Here is a 23,933-nt window from a genome sequence, read left to right as displayed (position 1 = left end):
TGTTGCACCAAGTGGACTGACATGAATCATGGCTGCAACACGAGAGATGTCAATTGAAACAAAGGAGAGGATTATCACACTCTTAAGAGGATAAATCATCACGCAATGTTGCAAAAGATGTTGGTTGTTCACAGTCAGCTGTGTCTAAACTCTGGACCAAATACAAACAACATGGGAAGGTTGTTAAAGGCAAACATACTGTAGACCAAGGAAGACATCAAAGCGTCAAGACAGAAAACTTAAAGCAATATGTCTCAAAAATCGAAAATGCACAACAAAACAAATGAGGAACGAATTGGAGGAAACTGGAGTCAATGTCTGTGACCGAACTGTAAGAAACCGCCTAAAGGAAATGGGATTTACATACAGAAAAGCTAAACGAAAGCCATCATTAACACCTAAACAGAAAAAAACAAGGTTACAATGGGCTAAGGAAAAGCAATCGTGGACTGTGGATGACTGGATGAAAGTCATATTCAGTGATGAATCTCAAATCTGCATTGGGCAAGGTGATGATGCTGGAACTTTTGTTTGGTGCCGTTCCAGTGAGATTTATAAAGATGACTGCCTGAAGAGAACATGTAAATTTCCACAGTTATTGATGATATGGGGCTGCATGTCAGGTAAAGGCACTGGGGAGATGGCTGTCATTACATCATCAATAAATGCACAAGTTTACGTTGATATTTTGGACACTTTTCTTATCCCATCAATTGAAAGGATGTTTGGGGATGATGAAATCATTTTTCAAGATGATAATGCATCTTGCCATAGAGCAAAAACTGTGAAAACATTCCTTGCAAAAAGACACATAGGGTCAATGTCATGGCCTGCAAATAGTCCGGATCTTAATCCAATTGAAAATCTTTGGTGGAAGTTGAAGAAAATGGTCCATGACAAGGCTCCAACCTGCAAAGCTGATCTGGCAACAGCAGTCAGAGAAAGTAAAAGCCAGATTGATGAAGAGTACTGTTTGTCACTCATTAAGTCCATGCCTCAGAGACTGCAAGCTGTTATAAAAGCCAGAGGTGGTGCAACAAAATACTAGTGATGTGTTGGAGCATTCTTTTATTTTTCATGATTCCATAATTTTTTCCTCAGAATTGAGTGATTCCATATTTTTTTCCCTCTGTTTGGTCTATAAAAGTAACCGTTACTGACTGCCACAATTTTTTTTCCTGATTTCTTAGTTTTTCTTAAAGCCAGAAAGTTGCTATTTGAAATGACTTTAGTTTTGTGTCATGTCTGTGATCTGCTTTTTTCTACAAAATTAAACAACTGAATGAACATCCTCCGAGGCCGGTGATTCCATAATTTTTGCCAGGGGTTGTATATCTCCACACTGGCCTGGGAATGCCTCGGGATCCCCCAGTCAGAGGTGGTCAATGTGGCAGAGGACAGGGAAGGCTGGGGTCCCCTGCTGGAGCTGTTGCCCCTGCGACCCGAACCCAGAAAAGCGGTTGAAGATGAGTGAGTGATGATTAAAAAAAAATACATTATGTAATTTGCCCAGGAGTGTACACATTTTTGCATAAAACTGTAATGAAATGGCATATCATTATCGATTGCAACACCTAATTAACACAGCATGGAGACAAAATAATTCTAACTTTATTTATAAAGATATTGGGGGGGATTCTGACTGTGATCACTGTTGTAAGTGTACTGTGTGTCAATAAGTGAGTCCTGTGTTGTTGGCAGTAGATATTGATGCATTTTTACTGCCTGTTCTTAGTTGCTTATGTCTTTTGTGGATCTAAAGTTTCTGTTTCAGGTGTTGTCATTTCTTTTTTTTTTTTCTTTTTTTTGTCTGTAGTAGGAAAATCATGCCATTCTTGTCAGTAATGCTTCTGGTGCACTGATACTACGTATACGTGTTTTCCAGGGGTCGATATCTGGTCGCACTGGGACGCTCTTGGCACCCGGAGGAGTTCACGTGTTCACAGTGTAAGGCGGTCCTTGAGGAGGGGGGCTTTTTTGAGGAAAGAGGCTCCGTCTACTGTACCAAGTGTCACGATAACCGATACGCCCCAACCTGTGCCAAGTGCAAAAAGAAGATCTCAGGGGTGAGAGCAGATTCTGGACACAAAGCACAAACACTGAAGGAGATTTAATCAGGAGAAATGTTTGGCACAGACTCTTGAAAAGACAGTTTTGTCATTTTCCTGAAAACAGAAAGTCTGCAGTCCAATAGTGGCAGCTAAACACAAAATCAATAGTTTGTAACCTTTTGTCCTCTTTTTGCAGGAAATCATGCATGCACTGAAGATGACCTTCCATATTCAGTGTTTCAAATGTGCAGCCTGCAAGATTCCCATCAGGAACCAAGCATTTTACATGGAGGAGGGTGAACCCTACTGTGAGAGAGGTGACAAACCTAAAAAAAAAAATAAAAACATAAGGCATTAGGCAGAGTTGCTGTATCTCTTCTCTGCAGTGATGCTAATTTTAGAGATATTGCGTAAATGCAAAAAAGCAGTCCTACATATTTGTTTAATATGCGCTTTGAATGACATATCCTGATCAAAAATGACTCCAAGATTTCTCACAGTATTACTAGAGGTCAGGGTAATGCCATCCAGAGTAAGGATCTGGTTAGACACCATGTTTCTAAGATTTGTGGGGCCAAGTACAATAACTTCAGTTTTATCTGAGTTTAAAAGCAGGAAATTAGAGGTCATCCATGTCTTTGTCTGTAAGACAATCCTGCAGTTTAGCTAATTGGTGTGTGTCCTCTGGCTTCATGGATAGATAAAGCTGGGTATCATCTGCGTAACAATGAAAATTTAAGCAATACCGTCTAATAATACTGCCTAAGGGAAGCATGTATAGAGTGAATAAAATTGGTCCTAGCACAGAACCTTGTGGAACTCCATAATTAACTTTAGTCTGTGAAGAAGATTCCCCATTTACATGAACAAATATACCTATGGCATGCTCTAATCTCTATAATAAAATTTTATGGTCAACAGTATCAAAAGCAGCACTGAGGTCTAACAGAACAAGCACAGAGATGAGTCCACTGTCCGAGGCCATAAGATGATCATTTGTAACATTTACTAATGCTGTTTCTGTACTATGATGAATTCTAAAACATGACTGAAACTCTTCAAATAGACCATTCCTCTGCAGATGATCAGTTAGCTGTTTTACAACTACCCTTTCAAGAATTTTTGAGAGAAAAGGAAGGTTGGAGATTGGCCTATAATTAGCTAAGATAGCTGGGTCAAGTGATGGCTTTTTAAGTAATGGTTTAATTACTGCCACCTTAAAAGCCTGTGGTACATAGCCAACTAACAAAGATAGATTGATCATATTTAAGATCGAAGCATTAAATAATGGTAGGGCTTCCTTGAGCAGCCTGGTAGGAATGGGGTCTAATAGACATGTTGATGGTTTGGATGAAGTAACTAATGAAAATAACTCAGACAGAACAATCAGAGAGAAAGAGTCTAACCAAATACCGGCATCACTGAAAGCAGCCAAAGATAACGATACGTCTTTGGGATGGTTATGAGTAATTTTTTCTCTAATAGTTAAAATTTTGTTAGCAAAGAAAGTCATGAAGTCATTACTAGTTAAAGTTAATGGAATACTCAGCTCAATAGAGCTCTGACTCTTTGTCAGCCTGGCTACAGTGCTGAAAAGAATATATAGTCACCTTTATATTAGTTGCTACACTGTGAAAGCAGGTCGTGTATCCAATTGTGTCTCCAGCAGCTAGTTTCTGTTAGCCAGCCATCATTAAACGTAAACCACTAACCATCGTTTATATTTGCATGTTCTGCAAAGAGGTCTGCACTAATTCAGCGACCAGGTTTAAAATCATGAGCAGAAGGTGGTGGTTGGGGGTGGCAGGAGATCAGTTAGTTAAAGCTCACCGTTTTTATCCTGGATAATAAAGAAGGAACCGATCCGGCTTCACTTACAGAGAGAATTAAAATGTTAACAGGGTAACAGTTTAATGCAACAGTAAGCGCTTAAAAATTGAAATGACTTTAACCATCAAATCCCTGAGTGAGCGCTTTGTAATGTGTTCCCTCTCGTTTGTCTTTTCTCCACATTCATACTTCAACATAAAAATAAAAAATAAAAAAACATTTCCTGTCACAATCTTGACTGTTGTTAAAAAGAGATGCCGGTTGCACCACAGTGCACACTCCTCAGCTGGAAGGCAAAAACAAACGTGTTTATTTAATGTGGTTTCTGGGCCAAGAATCAAGATAGAACTCTGTGGTTATGACGAGCAGTGATGGGAAAGTCGATGAGGAAAGTTTTGCCAAAAATCTGCTGAAACTGTCAGATTCGTGTAAATTACCACACAATTTTCATTGTGAGGTAATAGATTTTTTTTTCCCCCTTCTAAAATTCACACTAAGCCTGAGTTGGGGGGGGGGGGGAGCGTTACAATGTAATACATAAAAGTGGATTAATCATTCTACAGCTTTTATCTACCTTTGACTGTTTTAAATGTTCATATTAAACATCCTTGTAGCGCCGTGTGTGTGTGTGTGTGTGTGTGTGTGTGTGTGTGTGTGTGTGTGTGTGTGTGTGTGTGTGTGTGTGTGTGTGTGTGTGAAAAACTGCTGCTGGAAAGAAAATTTAGACCAGTTGCAGCTCTTTTAAGAAGATGCACAGATGTATGCAGAAAAGTTTTAGGCACCCACAACAATCTGTCTGTTAAATGAAGTTATGGTGCATTTGATCCCTGATTGTTGCTGAATGTTGTCCTTGGACAAGACATTGAACCCAAAAAGTCTGATTAACCTTGGGGTTCATACAGCAGACTCTCACAAGCATGCAGCAAAGGTGGAGAGGAAGATGTGAAACACATTTTTGCATAAGAAAACATAATGAGTTTTAGTTTGTTTCTTGCAGTCTGTAAGAACATCAGGTTGTGTTTTATTAGGATTTTACTATTACTCTGTTATAATCCTGATCTGCTGCGGGGTTGTGCACTGTGTGCAGTGAAAGTCTGAATTGACTTGTTGCAATAGGAATGTTTAGACTTCTTGGTTGCTGAAATATTTTGCACAATATTGTAAGTCGTGTAGCTCAGTATCTGTACAAGTGCCTTTGCAGTGAGACACGCCCACTGAGGAGGTTTGCCCTCTGTGCAAGGAGCTCACATGATCTGACAGAAGGTGACTTTTACTATAACTCACCAGTTTAAAATATTTTAAGCTATAAAGTTATGAAAAATTAGAGGCATGATCAGTTGGTGTGAGACCTGTGTGCCGGCGAGAGGCGTCCAGCCTCCAGAGCCCCGCTAGCTGTAGGTGCTGGCTGCCGTGGACTCGACCGTGTACCTCTTTTCTGAGCACTTTATTACAAATATGTAGGATAATATGGTTTGATATGCACTTAATTGAACTAAGGGGCCATCTAAGAAGTCTTACAGATGCAATAAAATTTAGCATTATTTAATTTGTATGTTAGCACTAATTAGCACATATTGGTATCTTAGTGACATTAGGTGCACTGATGGTGTGAACGGTTACTGAGGCGCTTTGCCAGTCATAGCTTTTATTACCCACCCTAAGCCACCTGTTAGGAAAATCACTGTCCATTCTGCAAAATACTCATTAATCAAACATCCAGACCAAAGTTAGCATGTTACCCTTCGTTTGTTTGGGGACTCTGAGATTCAGGTGGGGGGTGGGGTGGGGTGGGGGTGGGGGTGTGTTAGAGCATCGTTCATCCTGCCCAAGTCACGCTGGTCTTGCACATATGCCACCTCTTAACCTATTTATGATCTGGCTGGGACTTGCTGTAGGTGGTGACGGGCACTGCCAACATGGCAACATTTGAAAAATCCTATTTGAGCTTCAGACCCACTCCTCAGACATCATGAAGGGTTTGTCCAATCTGTATGTGCAGTCTGTTTTTAAGACTTATTGCCTTGAGTGCCTGTGTATTAGTTTCACCTGAAAAGGTGAATAATAATACCACCTGTTAAGAGATTTTCCATTAAAGATTAGCTAAAAGAATAATAAAAATAATAAAAAAACAATTCCAGTTGAAAACTGATTTCTGTGTTCTATAGATTCACACAAATGCCATTTTTTTCTTGCACATCTGCTGTGAATCCAGTCTGGATTCTTCTCCGTGCACAAATACACAAGCGGATATTCTGTGGCACAGAAAGAAATTTGTGATTGAGACGTCTGTTATCAAACAGACACAGACTGGATGATGTTTGCGCTAGTGCCGAGTGTTTGAGAAATTTGTTTTGGACAGGAGGGGAAAAATGCTGACATCTGTTATGTTTGTATAATTTTGATATATTTTTAATCGAGCTGCTTGTAAAACAATCTACAGCAGCGTTATTGCTTGCGGGTTACAGCTCGGACCCACATCGTGAATCTGGCGGCGTGCACTGCACTCAATCGTGAAGTGTGATGTTTTCATCTGCTGTAATATATTTAGCTGCTGTTTACGTCACACATTTCTCCAATAGATTTTATGAATGGCGCGTGTGCTCTTTTGTGGAGCAGATGATTTCTCAGGGCGCTGTGCCTTTCTCACTCTTCAGGCTCAGGTGCCGTTTCCAGCTTTATCACAGGCAAAGCCGCAACCCAAGCACTCGCACTCTGAATAATGCCTTTAGCGCTGATAAACATTCTGCTGCCTCAGCAGCTTTCAGGTATTGTGCGTCTCTCACCCACACAGCGTTATAACCCGACACGTTCTCCAAAATCCATTTGAAGAAAGCGGCCAAATCCAGGTTTAAGTATCTGGCGCAATTTCCACTTTTCCTAATCTGTCTCTTCCACTCTGGAAACACTGATGTACAGTGGAAGGACAAAGTGTCAAACACTGGACAAGAAGAGCACCGACGAGAGCGCGCACCTTCACCAAGGCAGACCCTCCCCTGCACACCGCTTCAGTCTTTGTAACCGCAGTATGGGTATCCAGGCATTGACATTAAGCTTTTTAGTGTACTTGTCCATAGGACAAGTAACCCTGGTGGTTTACTTGTCCTATAGGAAAAGCTGGTTGTCCGGACAAGCGAGCGCCACAGGCGCGAGTTGTGTGAAGCGTGCCTAAGGCGTGCCTAACGCGATACATACGCCAATGGCATGTGTCACCTAGGGGTGTCTGGGGGCATGCTAATGTGGAAGTACTGACATTACATTTTTTCATAAATTGCTTCTCTCCTGTGTGGGTGGTAAAATTAAATTTCCAAAAAATATTTTTTTTTACATATTGCATGTATAGCCTCTAGCCTTTTAATCTGTTAACCAAGACATAGCTCATAATGTTTCTGTCCTGCGATTGTTCATAATTGGGGAAAAAATTTAAATAGTTGGTAAATGCCAATATGCATCTGCTTCTCTCCTGTGTTTTCTGAATTCATCACTGTTCAATGCATGATCATTTGCCAGTATGTTTTTTGATAAAGCAAAATCAAATTCTTTTATTTCAACATTTAAAAATGCCTTACTGGTCCGCAATTGAAGGAAAACCCCGACAGACATGGCAGTATATTGTGTTGTCCTCTTCATTGTGCCCCAGCCACGGATAATCCTGTGTCCAGCTACTCACAAACTTCCTCTCTCTTCCTTTCTCTTCATAACTCTTCTTTGAAGCTTCTACACTTGCAGGGGTTGATGCTTTGCGTTTGACTGGTGTTTTCCCTGGTATCTGGCCCGGTTTCGGAGGTTTTAAAAAAGACATTCTGTTCAATATATTCTTCAAAAGGCATGTTAATCGATGCGATGTTTATCTAATGTTTCCCACCACAGCATCTTGCAAGAAGATGCTACGAACGCACACTCCATACAGTGGTCTTGTGCACACATGATACAGGGTTCTCCCCAGAAATTTTTAGTATAGCGGTGCGGTTGGCAATTATCGCCCGAGGCGGCGCGCGTTGCGAGTCATTTTGACTGGTTTTAGATGCATTGAAAGCAAGAATAATAGACAAAAAATTTACACTTATGTTGTAATGTCGAAGTTCTTTTTTGTATTTTTCTGTCTATGCTAAGAAAATAAATGACAATGAAAAGTTTAAAAACACATTATTTGATGGACATAACATTTGCTCTCTTTAAAAAGAGCTGAGTTTTTCTGTCATGTTGACAGTTTAGCTTTTTTTTTTTTCTTCAACATTTTTGAGTGGAATTGCATACTTTAAAAAAAAAAAAAAAAAAAAAAAAACAATATAACCCCTAATTGTCTTGTTTGAACAAGAGCTAAATCTGGACTGATTTGATTGTCAAATCAGAATCAAATTTATTGCCAAGTAAGTTCTCACATACAAGTAATTTGATCTGGTGTCATTGATGCATAAACAATAATAAAAAGAAAATGAAAAAAAAAATTGGAAGAAGTAAAGGAGTAAATCTGCGCTTTTAAAGATGAATCCTGGATGAAAAAACTTTCTGAATCAGTTTTTCACACTTTACTGTTTCACTGAGGCTGTGTGTTGAAGATGATCATTGATTAAAATTGTTTCGCTGCTTTTTTACAGCTGTAGCGTCTGATAACACTTTTTCCTCTCTCTCTCACTCTCCTGTCTCTCTCTCTCACTCTCCTGTCTCTCTCTCTCACTCTCCTGTCTCTCTCTCTCACTCTCCTGTCTCTCTCTCTCACTCTCCTGTCTCTCTCTCTCACTCTCCTGTCTCTCTCTCTCACTCTCCTGCGTCTCTCTCTCTCTCTCACTCTCCTGCCTCTCTCTCTCTCTCTCACACCGTATTTGAGCAAACTTTGGAAACATGAAGGCTTTCAACTGTAAAATAAAGCCTAGAAATGAATTTCTGGGACTGTACAAGCAGAATGAGCTCTTTTTACCTGAAGACTGCCGGAGTTTTTTTTTTTTTTCGTGCTGCAGCGCTACTCGGCTCTCTGCCGGTGGAGGGAGGACAAGCGGGCAGTTGCACAAACAGCCTGGCTGGATTTTTAAAAAACTACCTGATAGCAGGGCAGAGTGTGATGGCACTGTCAGAACACTGGTGGCGCGGCGCCGTTGTTCCACTGTCTGGAGAGGACCCTGTGATATCATGTTTTCCGATTGTCCGCTGCGTGGAGAGTTGTGTGAAAAACCGAAGACGCTTTCTTGCGAGGTGCGAGACAATTTGTAAATAAGAAAACAACTTGTCCGGTTGGACAACGATTTAGAGCTATTGCTAGTCCGATCACATTTTACACTTGTCCCGGACAGTCGGACAAGCGTTAATGTCGATGGTAGGTATCTCTTGGATGTAAAGTATTGCATTGTGGGAAATCAAAGCAAAAACATCTATGCAAGCTCCAGCAAAAAGTGATTTCTGAGTTGAGGAAAACTCTTTACCTGCTCCTACTTTATTGGGGGAACCCTTGAAGACTTCTTTTAAGATTAAAATATAAAATAAAAGGACTGTATGTCTGTAGCACACCGTATGGGTGGTTGCCAAGCAGCTAAGTGCGCTTGTTTTCAGTGAGGAAGGTCCCTGGTTCAATCCACCCCTGTCCATTCTCCATTTAATATGAAGTTGCCTCAGAAAAAAACTACACGTAAAACTTCAACATGTAAATCCACCTCAGTTCTGCTGTTGTGACAGAGAGTGAAAACAAGGGAGCAGCTAAAGGGACGTACTTTTTTATGTCTGCAGTACACAGTGTTACACAATAACAGCTGCAACAATATGAGTGTATATACTGTATTTTCTGGACTATAAGTCATGTTTTTTTAAAACTGGTATTGCTGGTCCTTTGACTTCTATTTTGGAGTTACTTTTATATGGAAAACCATGCAAGTTTAGACTGTGTCCACAAGATGGCACAGTCTATAGGCATGACAAATTGCTCCTGTATAGTGATCTTAAAGAGATGCTGTGATTCACACTGGAACAGAAGGTTGCAGCAATGCACCATTTAAGCTTGATGCAAACCACCGTAAAACAAGAACAGCTTAAAGAGAAGGGTGTGTTGAGAATGAGTGAAATTAATGAATCATGCTCTCAAACTGAAAGAATTTCTTGAGTAAATAGCAGGAATAGTCTTCATACACTACTTGTCACTTGACTGTGTTGGACAATAAGAACAGTAACTAGGAAAACAGTTAGGCTAAAGTAAGCCTTACTATAATCTCTTAAAAATGTATGAGTTTTAAAACATTTAATTACATTTAGTTATATAAACATGCGCCTGTTTAGCTCTGAACAGATGTTTTTGTTCAGTGGCAACAAGAAGCATTTTACTATGAATTCTTTGGGCCTCGTACATTAATTATCCCGTTAGCTTCTTGTCGCTGAGATCATGTTTTAAACCTTTTCAACTTTCTGTAGTATTACTGTAAGTCAGCACATGTCTTAAAAACAGGTGTTAAAATTTTTATCCAGAATTATCACAAGATGCTGAGATAATACATCCTTAAATTATCATTTATCAAATGGGAAAAAAACTTTAGGCATCCAAGAAACTTTCTGTTTCTGTAGTTTTAAAGCAAAAGGACCTGCTGTTGGTCACGCCCCCTCAACCTTCATATATGGGGGGGGGTGTCTTTGCATCTCTCTCCCATAGATAATGTAGGAGTGGCACACAGAGAGACTTCCGTACTGGGAGTTTCTCATGCAAACAGGAGTACATATGGACTTCCTTGATGTGTAAAGTTTCAGGTTTAAATTGTACTTACAGCAGGAATGTTCTACTTGTGGACTTTTATATGTTTGACATGAAACCCCAGATATGTAACAGTAAAAATGGAGATTAAAACAAATGTTGCACATTTATGACCCATTTAAAGGAGAACAAGAAAAACTGGTTCGCGCTCCTCATACTAATAATTTGAGGTGTAGATTGCTTTAGTTAGAGCTGTGCCATCAGAAAGTATGTTTTGCAAAGTTCCTATTTTTAAAAAGATGAGGCAGAAGCCCATTTAACGCTCCGCATTCTTTAAAGCCGAAACGATGTTTACATATGATGATTGCAGACGCCACGGAGAGGGCGCGACTTGATGTCCATGTTGATGAGTGCTTTAAGAATGTAATGTTTTGCACCTCCCCTCTTCACGTTTCCTTCTCCAGACTACGAGAAGATGTTTGGCACCAAGTGCCACAGCTGTGACTTTAAGATTGATGCCGGCGATCGTTTTCTGGAGGCTCTGGGCTACAGCTGGCATGATACGTGCTTTGTCTGTGCCGTAAGTCATTTTGATTGATCGAGCTCTCTGCAGGGCTCTCCCCCACCCCACTGTCCCAGCACAACGCCGTGTCACACAATCCCGTCACCTCCATCTCTCCTTCAATCTTTACAGAAAGTACACATGGCCATGCGTGTAACATGTGCCCGCAGTGCCTCCTGGAAAATAAATTCACATTATTGATGTTTATCGACTGCATCCTACAGTTTTCTGATTTTTCTCTCTCCCTTTTTTTTATCCCACCTTTAAAGCTCTGCCAAATGAACTTGGAGGGGAAGACGTTCTACTCCAAGAAGGATAAGCCGCTGTGCAAAGGCCACGCCTTCGCTCCAGTGTGATCTTGAGCTCGCTTCATCTTCTGATTAAACACCCCCTTTTTTTCTACCACACCAATAATTAAACCACTTTTTTCCCTTTTTTTTTTTTTTTTATGCCTTCTTTCTGTACTTACTGCGAGTTTTTTGTGCTGTTACTTACCTTGCTGCTAGGACTGTCTCTGTGTTACTGCCTGTAATGCAAAGTGCTGTTTTATTACTGTAAGATGTTGCGGCATTGTTTCATGACATCACTGTGACTTGTATCATCTTTAATTAGTTACATGAAAATAATTCTGGCAGTTCTGCTCACCGTGTCCTTGTTCAGTCTGAGCAGAGTTGAAGTGTCTTGAGAGTGGGCAAGCTGCGTCTAATCCCTGCGCGCAGAGTGCATGGCACCTCTGTTCAATCACCGGCTCTCTTTGCAGTACCCGTCCATGTAACAGGGCGTCCAGCAACGCAGAGCCATTTCTGATCCACTCGACCCCCTGCGCCTCTTCACGTAAACGCTTTAGCTCTAGCGAGCAAGAGCCTGTACTTCAGTAAATAAGTATAATTTGACTTGTGCAATTATGCGTAATCAATCCGGTTTAAAGTTTCATCGGCTTTGATAAGATGTTTGGTCTCTCAAACACAGAGTTGAATGTGATGACTAAACTAAATCTTACAAATTCTGATACCAGAAAAAGTTTGAATGTCATTGTATGCAAAGTTTCGATCCAGTCTTAGTTTTTATCTTTTTACTCTGCAGCATGCACTGAATTATTGATGAAAATATACATTTGATTTGGTTGCAAGCCCTCAACCACTAAACCGCTAAAACACCAAAAACCATCTGTTTTGTCCTAAAAGCTCAGAGAAAAAGTATTTTAAAAAGGTGAGTGGCAAACTTTAAACACGGCTGTCGGATGTTGTACTCCTTACGAGGAAACTGTAAGAAATCCAGTTTGGTAAGAGCTTAGAAAGGGATGTTTTTCTGTGAGAGAAATCCTTTGTGTCCTGGTGTTACTGTGATTATTCCTCTGAGTACTTTTTAAGGCATGGTTGTATTTATATTGCTTCACAAAGGGTCTGTAAGTTGTTTTTATAGCTGCTGGAAGTTTCAGAAGTCTTTAATAACACCATGTGTTGGTGCTCAAGTGTTTTTTGTTTTTTTTTGGATGTGAACTCGTGTAAGATTTTCCACTGACTGATGTCTTGGCCTTCTTCATGCTCACTAACACCTGCTCCCCAGAAATGGACTTCTTCCGTGTTGTGCTCTGGGGTTTTTTTTTAAGTCCATTATATTAAGTGCCTTGTTATTAAAATCAAGTTTTACACCAACAGTTTGTTGTGAGTAAAAACATCAGCGAGTCCTTTGGTGCAAATGCATTAAAAGTAATTTGTGCAGTTTAGAGATGTCTGAATCAAAGGACTGGAAGAGGTGTAATTACTAAATTTGTTTAATTGAATAATGTTGAATTCAAATGTCTCTTAATCATGTTAATGTAAACTTTTTTTTGTATGGTTCTTGTTGGTTGACTGTGCTAATAAAGATCAATGTAAAATGTTTTTAAATCATCCAAGTATCCCAGTTCATTAATAAGCGACACAACTGGAGTTGAAACAATCACTTAACGCAAAAATAAACTGATGTGGTTTGGGGACAAATGTCAAATTTGATATTTTCACATCATTTTACAGTTTCAGCAATGTGTTTATTTCCATGCTCCTCCCAGATGCTTTGGTCAGTTTCCACCAAACTTGGTCGGTGGATGAAGGTCAGCCACAGTGTTGCCCTTATATATATATATATATATAATGGAATCACTGGCCTCGGAGGATGTTCATTCAGTTGTTTAATTTTGTAGAAAAAAAAAAAGATCACAGACATGACACAAAACTAAAGTCATTTGAAATGGCAACTTTCTGGCTTTAAGAATCACTATAAGAAATCAGGAAAAAAAAATTGTGGCAGTCAGTAACGGTTACTTTTTTAGACCAAGCAGAGGGAAAAAAAATATGGACTCACTCAATTCTGAGGAATAAATTATGGAATCACCCTGTAAAGTTTCATCCCCAAAACTAACACCTGCATCAAATCAGATCTGCTTGTTAGTCTGCATCTAAAAAGGAACGATCACACCTTGGAGAGCTGTTGCACCAAGTGGACTGACATGAATCATGGCTCCAACACGAGAGATGTCAAATGAAACAAAGGAGAGGATTATCAAACTCTTAAAAGAGGGTAAGTCATCACGCAATGTTGCAAAAGATGTTGGTTGTTCAGTCAGCTGTGTCTAAACTCTGGACCAGATACAAACATGGGAAGGTTGTTAAAGGGAAACATACTGGTAGACCAAGGAAGACATCAAAGTTTCAAGACAGAAAACCTAAAGCAATATGTCTCAAAAATCGAAAATGCACAACAAAAATGAATGAATGGGAGGAAACTGGAGTCAACGTCTGTGACCGAACTGTAAGAAACCCCCTAAAGGAAATGGGATTTACATACAGAAAAGCTAAACGAAAGCCATCATTAACACCTAAACGGAAAAAAAAACAAAGTTACAATGGGCTAAGGAAAAGCAATCGTGGACTGTGGATGACTGGATGAAAGTCATATTCAGTGATGAATCTCAAATCTGCATTGGGCAAGGTGATGATGCTGGAACGTTTGTTTGGTGCCGTTCCAATGAGATTTATCAATCAATCAATTTTTTTTATATAGCGCCAAATCACAACAAACAGTTGCCCTAAGGCGCCTTATATTGTAAGGCAAGGCCATTATGTAAAACCCCAACGGTCAAAACGACCCCCTGTGAGCAAGCACTTGGCGACAGTGGGAAGGAAAAACTCCCTTTTAACAGGAAGAAAACTCCAGCAGAACCAGGCTCAGGGAGGGGCAGTCTTCTGCTGGGACTGGTTGGGGCTGAGGGAGAGAACCAGGAAAAAGACATGCTGTGGAGGGGAGCAGAGATCGATCACTAATGATTAAATGCAGAGTGGTGCATACAGAGCAAAAAGAGAAAGAAACGGTGCATCATGGGAACCCCCCAGCAGTCTACGTCTATAGCAGCATAATTAAGGGATGGTTCAGGGTCACCTGATCCAGCCCTAACTATAAGCTTTAGCAAAAAGGAAAGTTTTAAGCCTAATCTTAAAAGTAGAGAGGGTGTCTGTCTCCCTGATCTGAATTGGGAGCTGGTTCCACAGGAGAGGAGCCTGAAAGCTGAAGGCTCTGCCTCCCATTCTACTCTTACAAACCCTAGGAACTACAAGTAAGCCTGCAGTCTGAGAGCGAAGCGCTCTATTGGGGTGATATGGTACTACGAGGTCCCTAAGATAAGATGGGACCTGATTATTCAAAACCTTATAAGTAAGGAGAAGAATTTTAAATTCTATAATTAACAGGAAGCCAACGAAGAGAGGCCAATATGGGTACGATATGCTCTCTCCTTCTAGTCCCCGTCAGTACTCTAGCTGCAGCATTTTGAATTAACTGAAGGCTTTTTAGGGAACTTTTAGGACAACCTGATAATAATGAATTACAATAGTCCAGCCTAGAGGAAATAAATGCATGAATTAGTTTTTCAGCATCACTCTGAGACAAGACCTTTCTGATTTTAGAGATATTGCGTAAATGCAAAAAAGCAGTCCTACATATTTGTTTAATATGCGCTTTGAATGACATATCCTGATCAAAAATGACTCCAAGATTTCTCACAGTATTACTAGAGGTCAGGGTAATGCCATCCAGAGTAAGGATCTGGTTAGACACCATGTTTCTAAGATTTGTGGGGCCAAGTACAATAACTTCAGTTTTATCTGAGTTTAAAAGCAGGAAATTAGAGGTCATCCATGTATTTATGTCTGTAAGACAATCCTGCAGTTTAGCTAATTGGTGTGTGTCCTCTGGCTTCATAGATAGATAAAGCTGGGTATCATCTGCGTAACAATGAAAATTTAAGCAATACCGTCTAATAATACTGCCTAAGGGAAGCATGTATAAAGTGAATAAAATTGGTCCTAGCACAGAACCTTGTGGAACTCCATAATTAACTTTAGTCTGTGAAGAAGATTCCCCATTTACATGAACAAATTGTAATCTATTAGACAAATATGATTCAAACCACCGCAGCGCAGTGCCTTTAATACCTATGGCATGCTCTAATCTCTGTAATAAAAGCAGCACTGAACAAGCACAGAGATGAGTCCACTGTCCGAGGCCATAAGAAGATCATTTGTAACCTTCACTAATGCTGTTTCTGTACTATGATGAATTCTAAAACCTGACTGAAACTCTTCAAATAGACCATTCCTCTGCAGATGATCAGTTAGCTGTTTTACAACTACCCTCTCAAGAATTTTGAGAGAAAAGGAAGGTTGGAGATTGGCCTATAATTAGCTAAGATAGCTGGGTCAAGTGGTGGCTTTTAAGTAATGATTAATTACTGCCACCTTAAAAGCCTCTGGTACATAGCCATAGATTGATCATATTTAAGATCGAAGCATTAAATAATGGTAGGGCTTCCTTGAGCAGCCTGGTAGGAATGGGGTCTAATAAACATGTTGATGGTTTGGATGAAGTAACTAATGAAAATAACTCAGACAGAACAATCGGAGAGAAAGAGTCTAACCAAATACCGGCATCACTGAAAGCAGCCAAAGATAACGATACGTCTTTGGGATGGTTATGAGTAATTTTTTCTCTAATAGTTAAAATTTTGTTAGCAAAGAAAGTCATGAAGTCATTACTAGTTAAAGTTAATGGAATACTCAGCTCAATAGAACTCTGACGCTTTGTCAGCCTGGCTACAGTGCTGAAAAGAAACCTGGGGTTGTTCTTATTTTCTTCAATTAGTGATGAGTAGAAAGATGTCCTAGCTTTACGGAGGGCTTTTTTATAGAGCAACAGACTCTTTTTCCAGGCTAAGTGAAGATCTTCTAAATTAGTGAGATGCCATTTCCTCTCCAACTTACGGGTTATCTGCTTTAAGCTACGAGTTTGTGAGTTATACCACGGAGTCAGACACTTCTGATTTAAAGCTCTCTTTTTCAGAGGAGCTACAGCATCCAAAGTTGTCTTCAATGAGGATGTAAAACTATTGACGAGATACTCTATCTCCCTTACAGAGTTTAGGTAGCTACTCTGCACTGTGTTGGTATATGGCATTAGAGAACATAAAGAAGGAATCATATCCTTAAACCTAGTTACAGCGCTTTCTGAAAGACTTCTAGTGTAATGAAACTTATTCCCCACTGCTGGGTAGTCCATCAGAGTAAATGTAAATGTTACTAAGAAATGATCAGACAGAAGGGAGTTTTCAGGGAATACTGTTAAGTCTTCTATTTCCATACCATAAGTCAGAACAAGATCTAAGATATGATTAAAGTGGTGGGTGGACTCATTTACTTTTTGAGCAAAGCCAATAGAGTCTAATAATAGATTAAATGCAGTGTTGAGGCTGTCATTCTCAGCATCTGTGTGGATGTTAAAATCGCCCACTATAATTATCTTATCTGAGCTAAGCACTAAGTCAGACAAAAGGTCTGAAAATTCACAGAGAAACACAGTAACGACCAGGTGGACGATAGATAATAACAAATAAAACTGGTTTTTGGGACTTCCAATTTGGATGGACAAGACTAAGAGTCAAGCTTTCAAATGAATTAAAGCTCTGTCTGGGTTTTTGATTAATTAATAAGCTGGAATGGAAGATTGCTGCTAATCCTCCGCCCCGGCCCGTGCTACGAGCATTCTGACAGTTAGTGTGACTCGGGGGTGTTGACTCATTTAAACTAACATATTCATCCTGCTGTAACCAGGTTTCTGTAAGGCAGAATAAATCAATATGTTGATCAATTATTATATCATTTACCAACAGGGACTTAGAAGAGAGAGACCTAATGTTTAATAGACCACATTTAACTGTTTTAGTCTGTGGTGCAGTTGAAGGTGCTATATTATTTTTTCTTTTTGAATTTTTATGCTTAAATAGATTTTTGCTGGTTATTGGTAGTCTGGGAGCAGGCACCGTCTCTACGGGGATGGGGTAATGAGGGGATGGCAGGGGGAGAGAAGCTGCAGAGAGGTGTGTAAGACTACAACTCTGCTTCCTGGTCCCAACCCTGGATAGTCACGGTTTGGAGGATTTAAGAAAATTGGCCAGATTTCTAGAAATGAGAGCTGCTCCATCCAAAGTGGGATGGATGCCGTCTCTCCTAACAAGACCAGGTTTTCCCCAGAAGCTTTGCCAATTATCTATGAAGCCCACCTCATTTTTTGGACACCACTCAGACAGCCAGCAATTCAAGGAGAACATGCGGCTAAACATGTCACTCCCGGTCCGATTGGGGAGGGGCCCAGAGAAAACTACAGAGTCTGACATTGTTTTTGCAAAGTTACACACCGATTTAATGTTAATTTTAGTGACCTCCGATTGGCGTAACCGGGTGTCATTACTGCCGACGTGAATTACAATCTTACCAAATTTTTACCAAAGATTTATAAAGATGACTGCCTGAAGAGAACATGTAAATTTCCACAGTCATTGATGATATGGGGCTGCATGTCAGGTAAAGGCACTGGGGAGATGGCTGTCATTACATCATCAATAAATGCACAAGTTTACGTTGATATTTTGGACACTTTTCTTATCCCATCAATTGAAAGGATGTTTGGGGATGATGAAATCATTTTTCAGGATGATAATGCATGTGGCCATAGAGCAAAAACTGTGAAAACATTCCTTGCAAAAAGACACACAGTCAATGTCATGGCCTGCAAATAGTCCGGATCTTAATCCAATTGAAAATCTTTGGTGGAAGTTGAAGAAAATGGTCCATGACAAGGCTCCAACCTGCAAAGCTGATCTGGCAACAGCAATCAGAGAAAGTTGGAGCCAGATTGATGAAGAGTACTGTTTGTCACTCATTAAGTCCATGCCTCAGAGACTGCAAGCTGTTATAAAAGCCAGAGGTGGTGCAACAAAATACTAGTGTTGTGTTGGAGCGTTCTTTTGTTTTTCATGATTCCATAATTTTTTCCTCAGAATTGAGTGAGTCCATATTTTTTTTCCCTCTGCTTGGTCTAAAAAAGTAACCGTTACTGACTTGACGTTACTACTTTCATCCAGTCATCCACAGTCCACGATTGCTTTTCCTTAGCCCATTGTAACCTTGTTTTTTCTGTTTAGGTGTTTAATGATGGCTTTCGTTTAGCTTTTCTGTATGTAAATCCCATTTCCTTTAGGCGGTTTCTTACAGTTTGGTCACAGACGTTGACTCCAGTTTTCTCCCATTCGTTCCTCATTTGTTTTGTTGTGCATTTTCGATTTTTGAGACATATTGCTTTAAGTTTTCTGTCTTGACGCTTTGATGTCTTCCTTGGTCTACCAGTATGTTTGCCTTTAACAACCTTCCCATGTTGTTTGTATTTGGTCCAGAGTTTAGACACAGCTGACTATGAACAACCAACATCTTTTGCAACATTGCATGATGATTTACCCTCTTTTAAGAGTTTGATAATCCTCTCCTTTGTTTCAATTGACATCTCTCATGTTGGAGCCATGATTCATGTCAGTCCACTTGGAGCAACAACTCTCCAAGGTGTGATCACTCCTTTTTAGATGCAGACTAGATCTGATTTGATGCAAGTGTTAGTTTTGGGGATGAAAATTTACAGGGTGATTCCATAATTTATTCCTCAGAATTGAGTGAGTCCATTTTTTTTTCCCTCTGCTTGGTCTAAAAAAGTAACCGTTACTGACTGCCACAATTTTTTTTCCTGATTTCTTATAGTGTTTCTTAAAGCCAGAAAGTTGCCATTTGAAATGACTTTAGTTTTGTGTCATGTCTGTGATCTGCTTTTTTTTTCTACAAAAGTAAACAACTGAAAACATCCTCTGAAGCTGGTGATTCCATAATTTTTGCCAGGGGTTGTATATATATATATATATATATATATATATATATATATATATATATATATATATATATATATAAATAAGTTAGAAACATAATTGTATCACTTTTTGGGGGGGGGGGGGGTTGTACTCTGGGTATGTCAAAATGATTAAATTGGAAACGAGTTTTGAAAAAGTGTAATGTCCACTCTTAAATTAGAGATTCTTATCACAAAAATGAAGCTCTACTATAACCACCACTGTTCAAGTAAAAGACATAAATTGGAAACGAGTTTGAAAAAGTGTAATGTCCACTCTTAAATTAGAGATTCTTATCACAAAAATGAAGCTCTACTATAACCACCACTGTTCAAGTAAAAGACATAGTCATTGATTTAACAATATATAATTTATTTACAACAATTTCAGGTTGAATTACTATACATACCTTTCTGAAATGTCATAGATATATATACATAAGGCCAAGTAAATACTTGAAAGCACTTAGAAACGAATTTCCAAAATTCTACCCACAAATTCATATAATTGTCCAAAAGGTACAGAAAATCTCCCTCAGCAGAAGTTTTCCTCCATTGCCACAAAAGTTTTGACAACAATTTACATTGACGATAAGGAACACAAACGGTAAAAAAAAAAAAACAAAACCAAGAAAAAAAAATTATAGATTAGATTATACAATTGCATAAGCGCTGTGGCATGTAATAAATACAGCATTTTTGACTTGCAGAAAGGCAAGGAACAATGAATTGAGGAACTAAATATAAAAACCAATCACAAGTACAGAAATCTATTGTTGCCAGTTCAAAAGAACAGTTCAGCCAGAGTGAGAGGTGTGCGCACACACGCAAACATACGTAAGTGCGTGCGTGTCCATGACTGAATAATAATGAATGACACAGAGTACAGTTTTTTTTTTTTTTTAAGCCCACATTGAGGGGAAAACAAATTAGCCACGTGAGCAGACGTTACAGATTGTTAGATGTAAAGATGCTCATTAACATCCTGGCGGCTGGTGAAGTACGTTGCTGGAATGTGCTTCGACATCACATCCAAGACGATGGCAATGATAACATTCCATACAGTCTGTACAACTGCCACAGGTTGTCTGAACGCAGCGTGTCAACACCATCCCGCAAAACCCCATCCTACTGTGTCCAGTGCAGTGACCATTTCCACATACTTTTTAAAATTCTTACCATTATAGAAATAATAAGGTAGGCTTATGCAGAGTAAGGATGAACAAAAGGTGTAGAATCTTGTTCTGAAACAGTCTCTTTAGCCTTAACACTGCAAAAAAGTCTTCACTTCTAGATCTCCAGAGAACGCTATATAGGCAAACACGTCACGGTTTAGACTTGACAAATGCTGCGCCACTTAAGTTTCTTTTTTTTTGTTTGTTTTTGGCTTCTTATTAAAATATAATTTACATTTCTTTACAAAGTGATAAAATAAACATATTACTGCTAGATCTGCATGAATTTGCCTCACAGACAAAAGCAAAACAATGCAAGGATTTGGACTTTTTTTTAAGTTCGTTATGCATGACAGAAAGTAATGCTAAATTAGTGGCAATGTTTACTAAATAAAAAAAAAATCACTGGCGACACTTTTCGGACAATGTATGGGTCAGAGATGATGAATGTGTGGGCCTCTGATAATCCTCAAACTTTGGTTACCAATTCTGCTGCTATACAGTATGCAAAGCGAGGCTGGTCAAGTATTTACATGTGACGACGATCCATTTAATGTGGAAAAAGCTATTGGATTTACCAGAAATGGCTGATTCAAAATTCTTAAAGAAAAAAAAAAAGAAAAAAAAAAAAAACTAAATGACAAATGATACAAGAAATTAAATGTTATCTAAAAATATATATATATCCATACGTAATTTTCCTTCAACAGGGAAAGATTCAGTGCATCCAGAAAGTATTCATGGTGCTGCACTTTTTGCACATTTTTTATGTTACAGCCTTATTCCAAAATGGCTGAAAATCTTTTTTTTTCCCCCCTCAAAATTCTACACACGACACCCCATAATGACAGTGTAAAAGTGTTTTTTTTTAAAAGATATTTTGCAAATGTATTAAAAAGAAAAAAACCTAACAGGTCACATGTACATAAGTATTCACAGCCTTTGCCATGAAGATGAGATGTTTCTACAGCCTAATTGGAGGCCACGTGGGGTAAATTCAGTTGATGGACATGATATGGAAAGGCACACACCTGTCTACATATAAGGTCCCATAGTTGACAGTGCACGTCAGAGCACAAACCAAGCATGAAGTCAAAGGAATTATCTCGAGGCACAAATCTGGGGAAAGGTACAGAAACATTTCGGCTGCTTTGAAGGTCCCAATGAGCACAGTGGCCTTCATCATCTGTAAATAGAAGTTTGTATCTACCAGGACTCTTCCTAGAGCTGACCGCCCATTGAAACAGAGCAATCGAGGGAGAAGGGCCTCAGTCAGGGAGGTGATCAAGAATCTGATGGTCACTCTGTCAGAGCTCCTGCATTCCCCTGTGGAGAGAGGAGAACCTTCCAGAAGGACAATCAGGTATGGTAGATTGGCCTGAGGGAAGCCATTCTTTAGTGAAAGGCACATGGCAGCCCACCTGAAGTTTGTCTGAAAGCACCTGAAGGACTCTCAGACAATGAGAAACAAAATTCTCTGACCTCATGAGACAAAGATGGAACTTTGGCATGAATGCTAGGCGTCCTATTTGAAGGAAATGAGGCACCATCCCTACAGTGAAGCATGGTGGTGGCAGCACCATGCTGTGGAGATGTTTTTCAGCGGCAGGAACTGGGAGACAAGTCAGAATTGAGGGAAAGCTGAATGCAGCAATGTACAGAGAGATCCTGGATGAAAACCTGCTCCAGAGCGCTCTTGACCTCAGACTGGGGCGACGATTAATCTTTCAGCAGGACAGTGACCTGAAACATCCAGCCAAGATATCAAAGAAGTGGCTTCAGGACAACTCTGTGAATGTCCTTGAGTGGCCCAGCCAGAGCCCAGACCTGAATCAGATTGAAAATCTCTGGAGAGATCTGAAAATGGCTGTGCACCGACGCTCCCCATCAACCTGATGGTGCTTGAGAGGTGCGGCAAAGAAGAATGGGCAAAGCTGCCCAAAGATAGGTGCAATAAGCTTGTGGCATCATATTTAATAAGGCTGTTATTGCTGCCAAAGGTGCATCAACAAAGTATTAAGCAAAGGGTGTGAATATTTGGGTGATTCTTAGACTACGGACACTTATTATGTCCTTTGATCATATTGTATGAAAAACAGAAAAAAGGGGAAATTTCACACTTTTATAGTTATCTTTACAATGAAAGTGTGTTAAGAAATTTGTTCTAGTAGTCTATGATGACTTTTTCACCTTTTTTCAGCATCATTATATGCAAATATTGCCGTTTTGTGCTTGTCCCACACCCAGAGTTTTGATCTTCAATGATAAAAATGAATGGTAAAGAAACATTTTTTCTAATGTTTTAAAATATCTCTGAATAAAATATCAGTAAAATAATCAAAACATAATTGGGGTATTCAATGTCATACAACTGTTGCGATTTTTTTTAAACAAAATGTAGTTGTCCCACACTATTGCCATAATTTCCACCAAAACACTGTAATGTCCCTTTAAACAGTTTGTATGAAAGATTGTTTGGGTAGTTTCTATGGAGATAAACAGTGACATCAGAGCACATGTATACAGCGCCAAATCACAACAAACAGTTGCCCCAAGGCACTTTATATTGTAAGGCAATGGTGTGGTGGAAATTACAATTACAAGGCCAATAGTGCCCGTAGTTAAAGAATCACCCATTTACATACATGTGATTTCTTAAGTTTTTATATATAAAAAAAAACTTTTCATGTGTTCATTATGGGATATTGTGGGTAGAATTTTGAGGGAAAAGATTATTTACTCCATTTTGGAATAAGGCTGTAACATAAAATGTGGAAAAAGTGAAACACTGAATACTTTCTGGATGCACTGTAAACGTACGTTCCAAAAAAAAAAAAAAAAAAAAACATAAAAAAGTGACAATCATCAAAGAGGCTCCATTTAAAGGTTGGCGATCCAGGAGCTGGTTGGCTGAGAAGGGCTTTGACAAAGAGCGTTCGCTTTTCAGATTCACATGCAACCCTGAGGCAGACGGAGAACTATGGCTGATTTGAGATTTTTCGCGAAAGCGTATTTTAACGATGCTGTTACAGGGCCACACCTGGCAGTTTTCTAGTAAAATAACAGCAAATAAATGCAAAGCATGAACAACAAATATACTGTTACGTTTGTTGTGTTAATGTGATTTTTACCACACCATCAATAAATATCAGCGAAACGAAGACAGAAATTCCCACCAACATTGCTTTGAATTACAAAAACAATGCTGCACAACATCAATATGAAAGTTACATTTTTTAATGAATTTTTTTTTTTTTTAGTAGGTGATGTTTATTTATTCATACAGGATAACAGCCTTTCTGCACTTGTGTTCATGTGGAACACAAAACGTTGCTACAGAATAAAGGTGTGGGGGGGTCATTTTTAAGATGAATTTTGACAACATTCACTGTTCG

At 39.3% G+C, this 23,933-nt stretch overlaps 1 protein-coding gene across 2 annotated transcripts in view; it reads left to right on the top strand.

The window, feature by feature from the left end:
• pdlim7 (PDZ and LIM domain 7) overlaps positions 1 to 12,990 on the top strand; it is a 94,804-nt gene extending 81,814 nt beyond the window's left edge. For both annotated transcript variants that reach the window (XM_034181451.1, XM_034181452.1), the window contains exons 8-11: positions 1,886 to 2,066; positions 2,248 to 2,368; positions 11,010 to 11,125; positions 11,377 to 12,990. In XM_034181451.1, the coding sequence (XP_034037342.1) occupies positions 1,886 to 2,066; positions 2,248 to 2,368; positions 11,010 to 11,125; positions 11,377 to 11,463 (505 nt within the window). In that variant the 3' untranslated portion in view covers positions 11,464 to 12,990. The remainder of the gene's footprint in view (positions 1 to 1,885; positions 2,067 to 2,247; positions 2,369 to 11,009; positions 11,126 to 11,376) is intronic.
• The last annotated feature ends 10,943 nt before the right edge of the window (positions 12,991 to 23,933 follow it).

Source organism: Thalassophryne amazonica, chromosome 11, assembly GCF_902500255.1.
Source record: "Thalassophryne amazonica chromosome 11, fThaAma1.1, whole genome shotgun sequence".
In the NCBI taxonomy this organism is placed as follows: domain Eukaryota; kingdom Metazoa; phylum Chordata; class Actinopteri; order Batrachoidiformes; family Batrachoididae; genus Thalassophryne; species Thalassophryne amazonica.
Note: the sequence above shows the minus strand (reverse complement) of the source record. Positions and strands in the feature narration are given on the sequence as shown.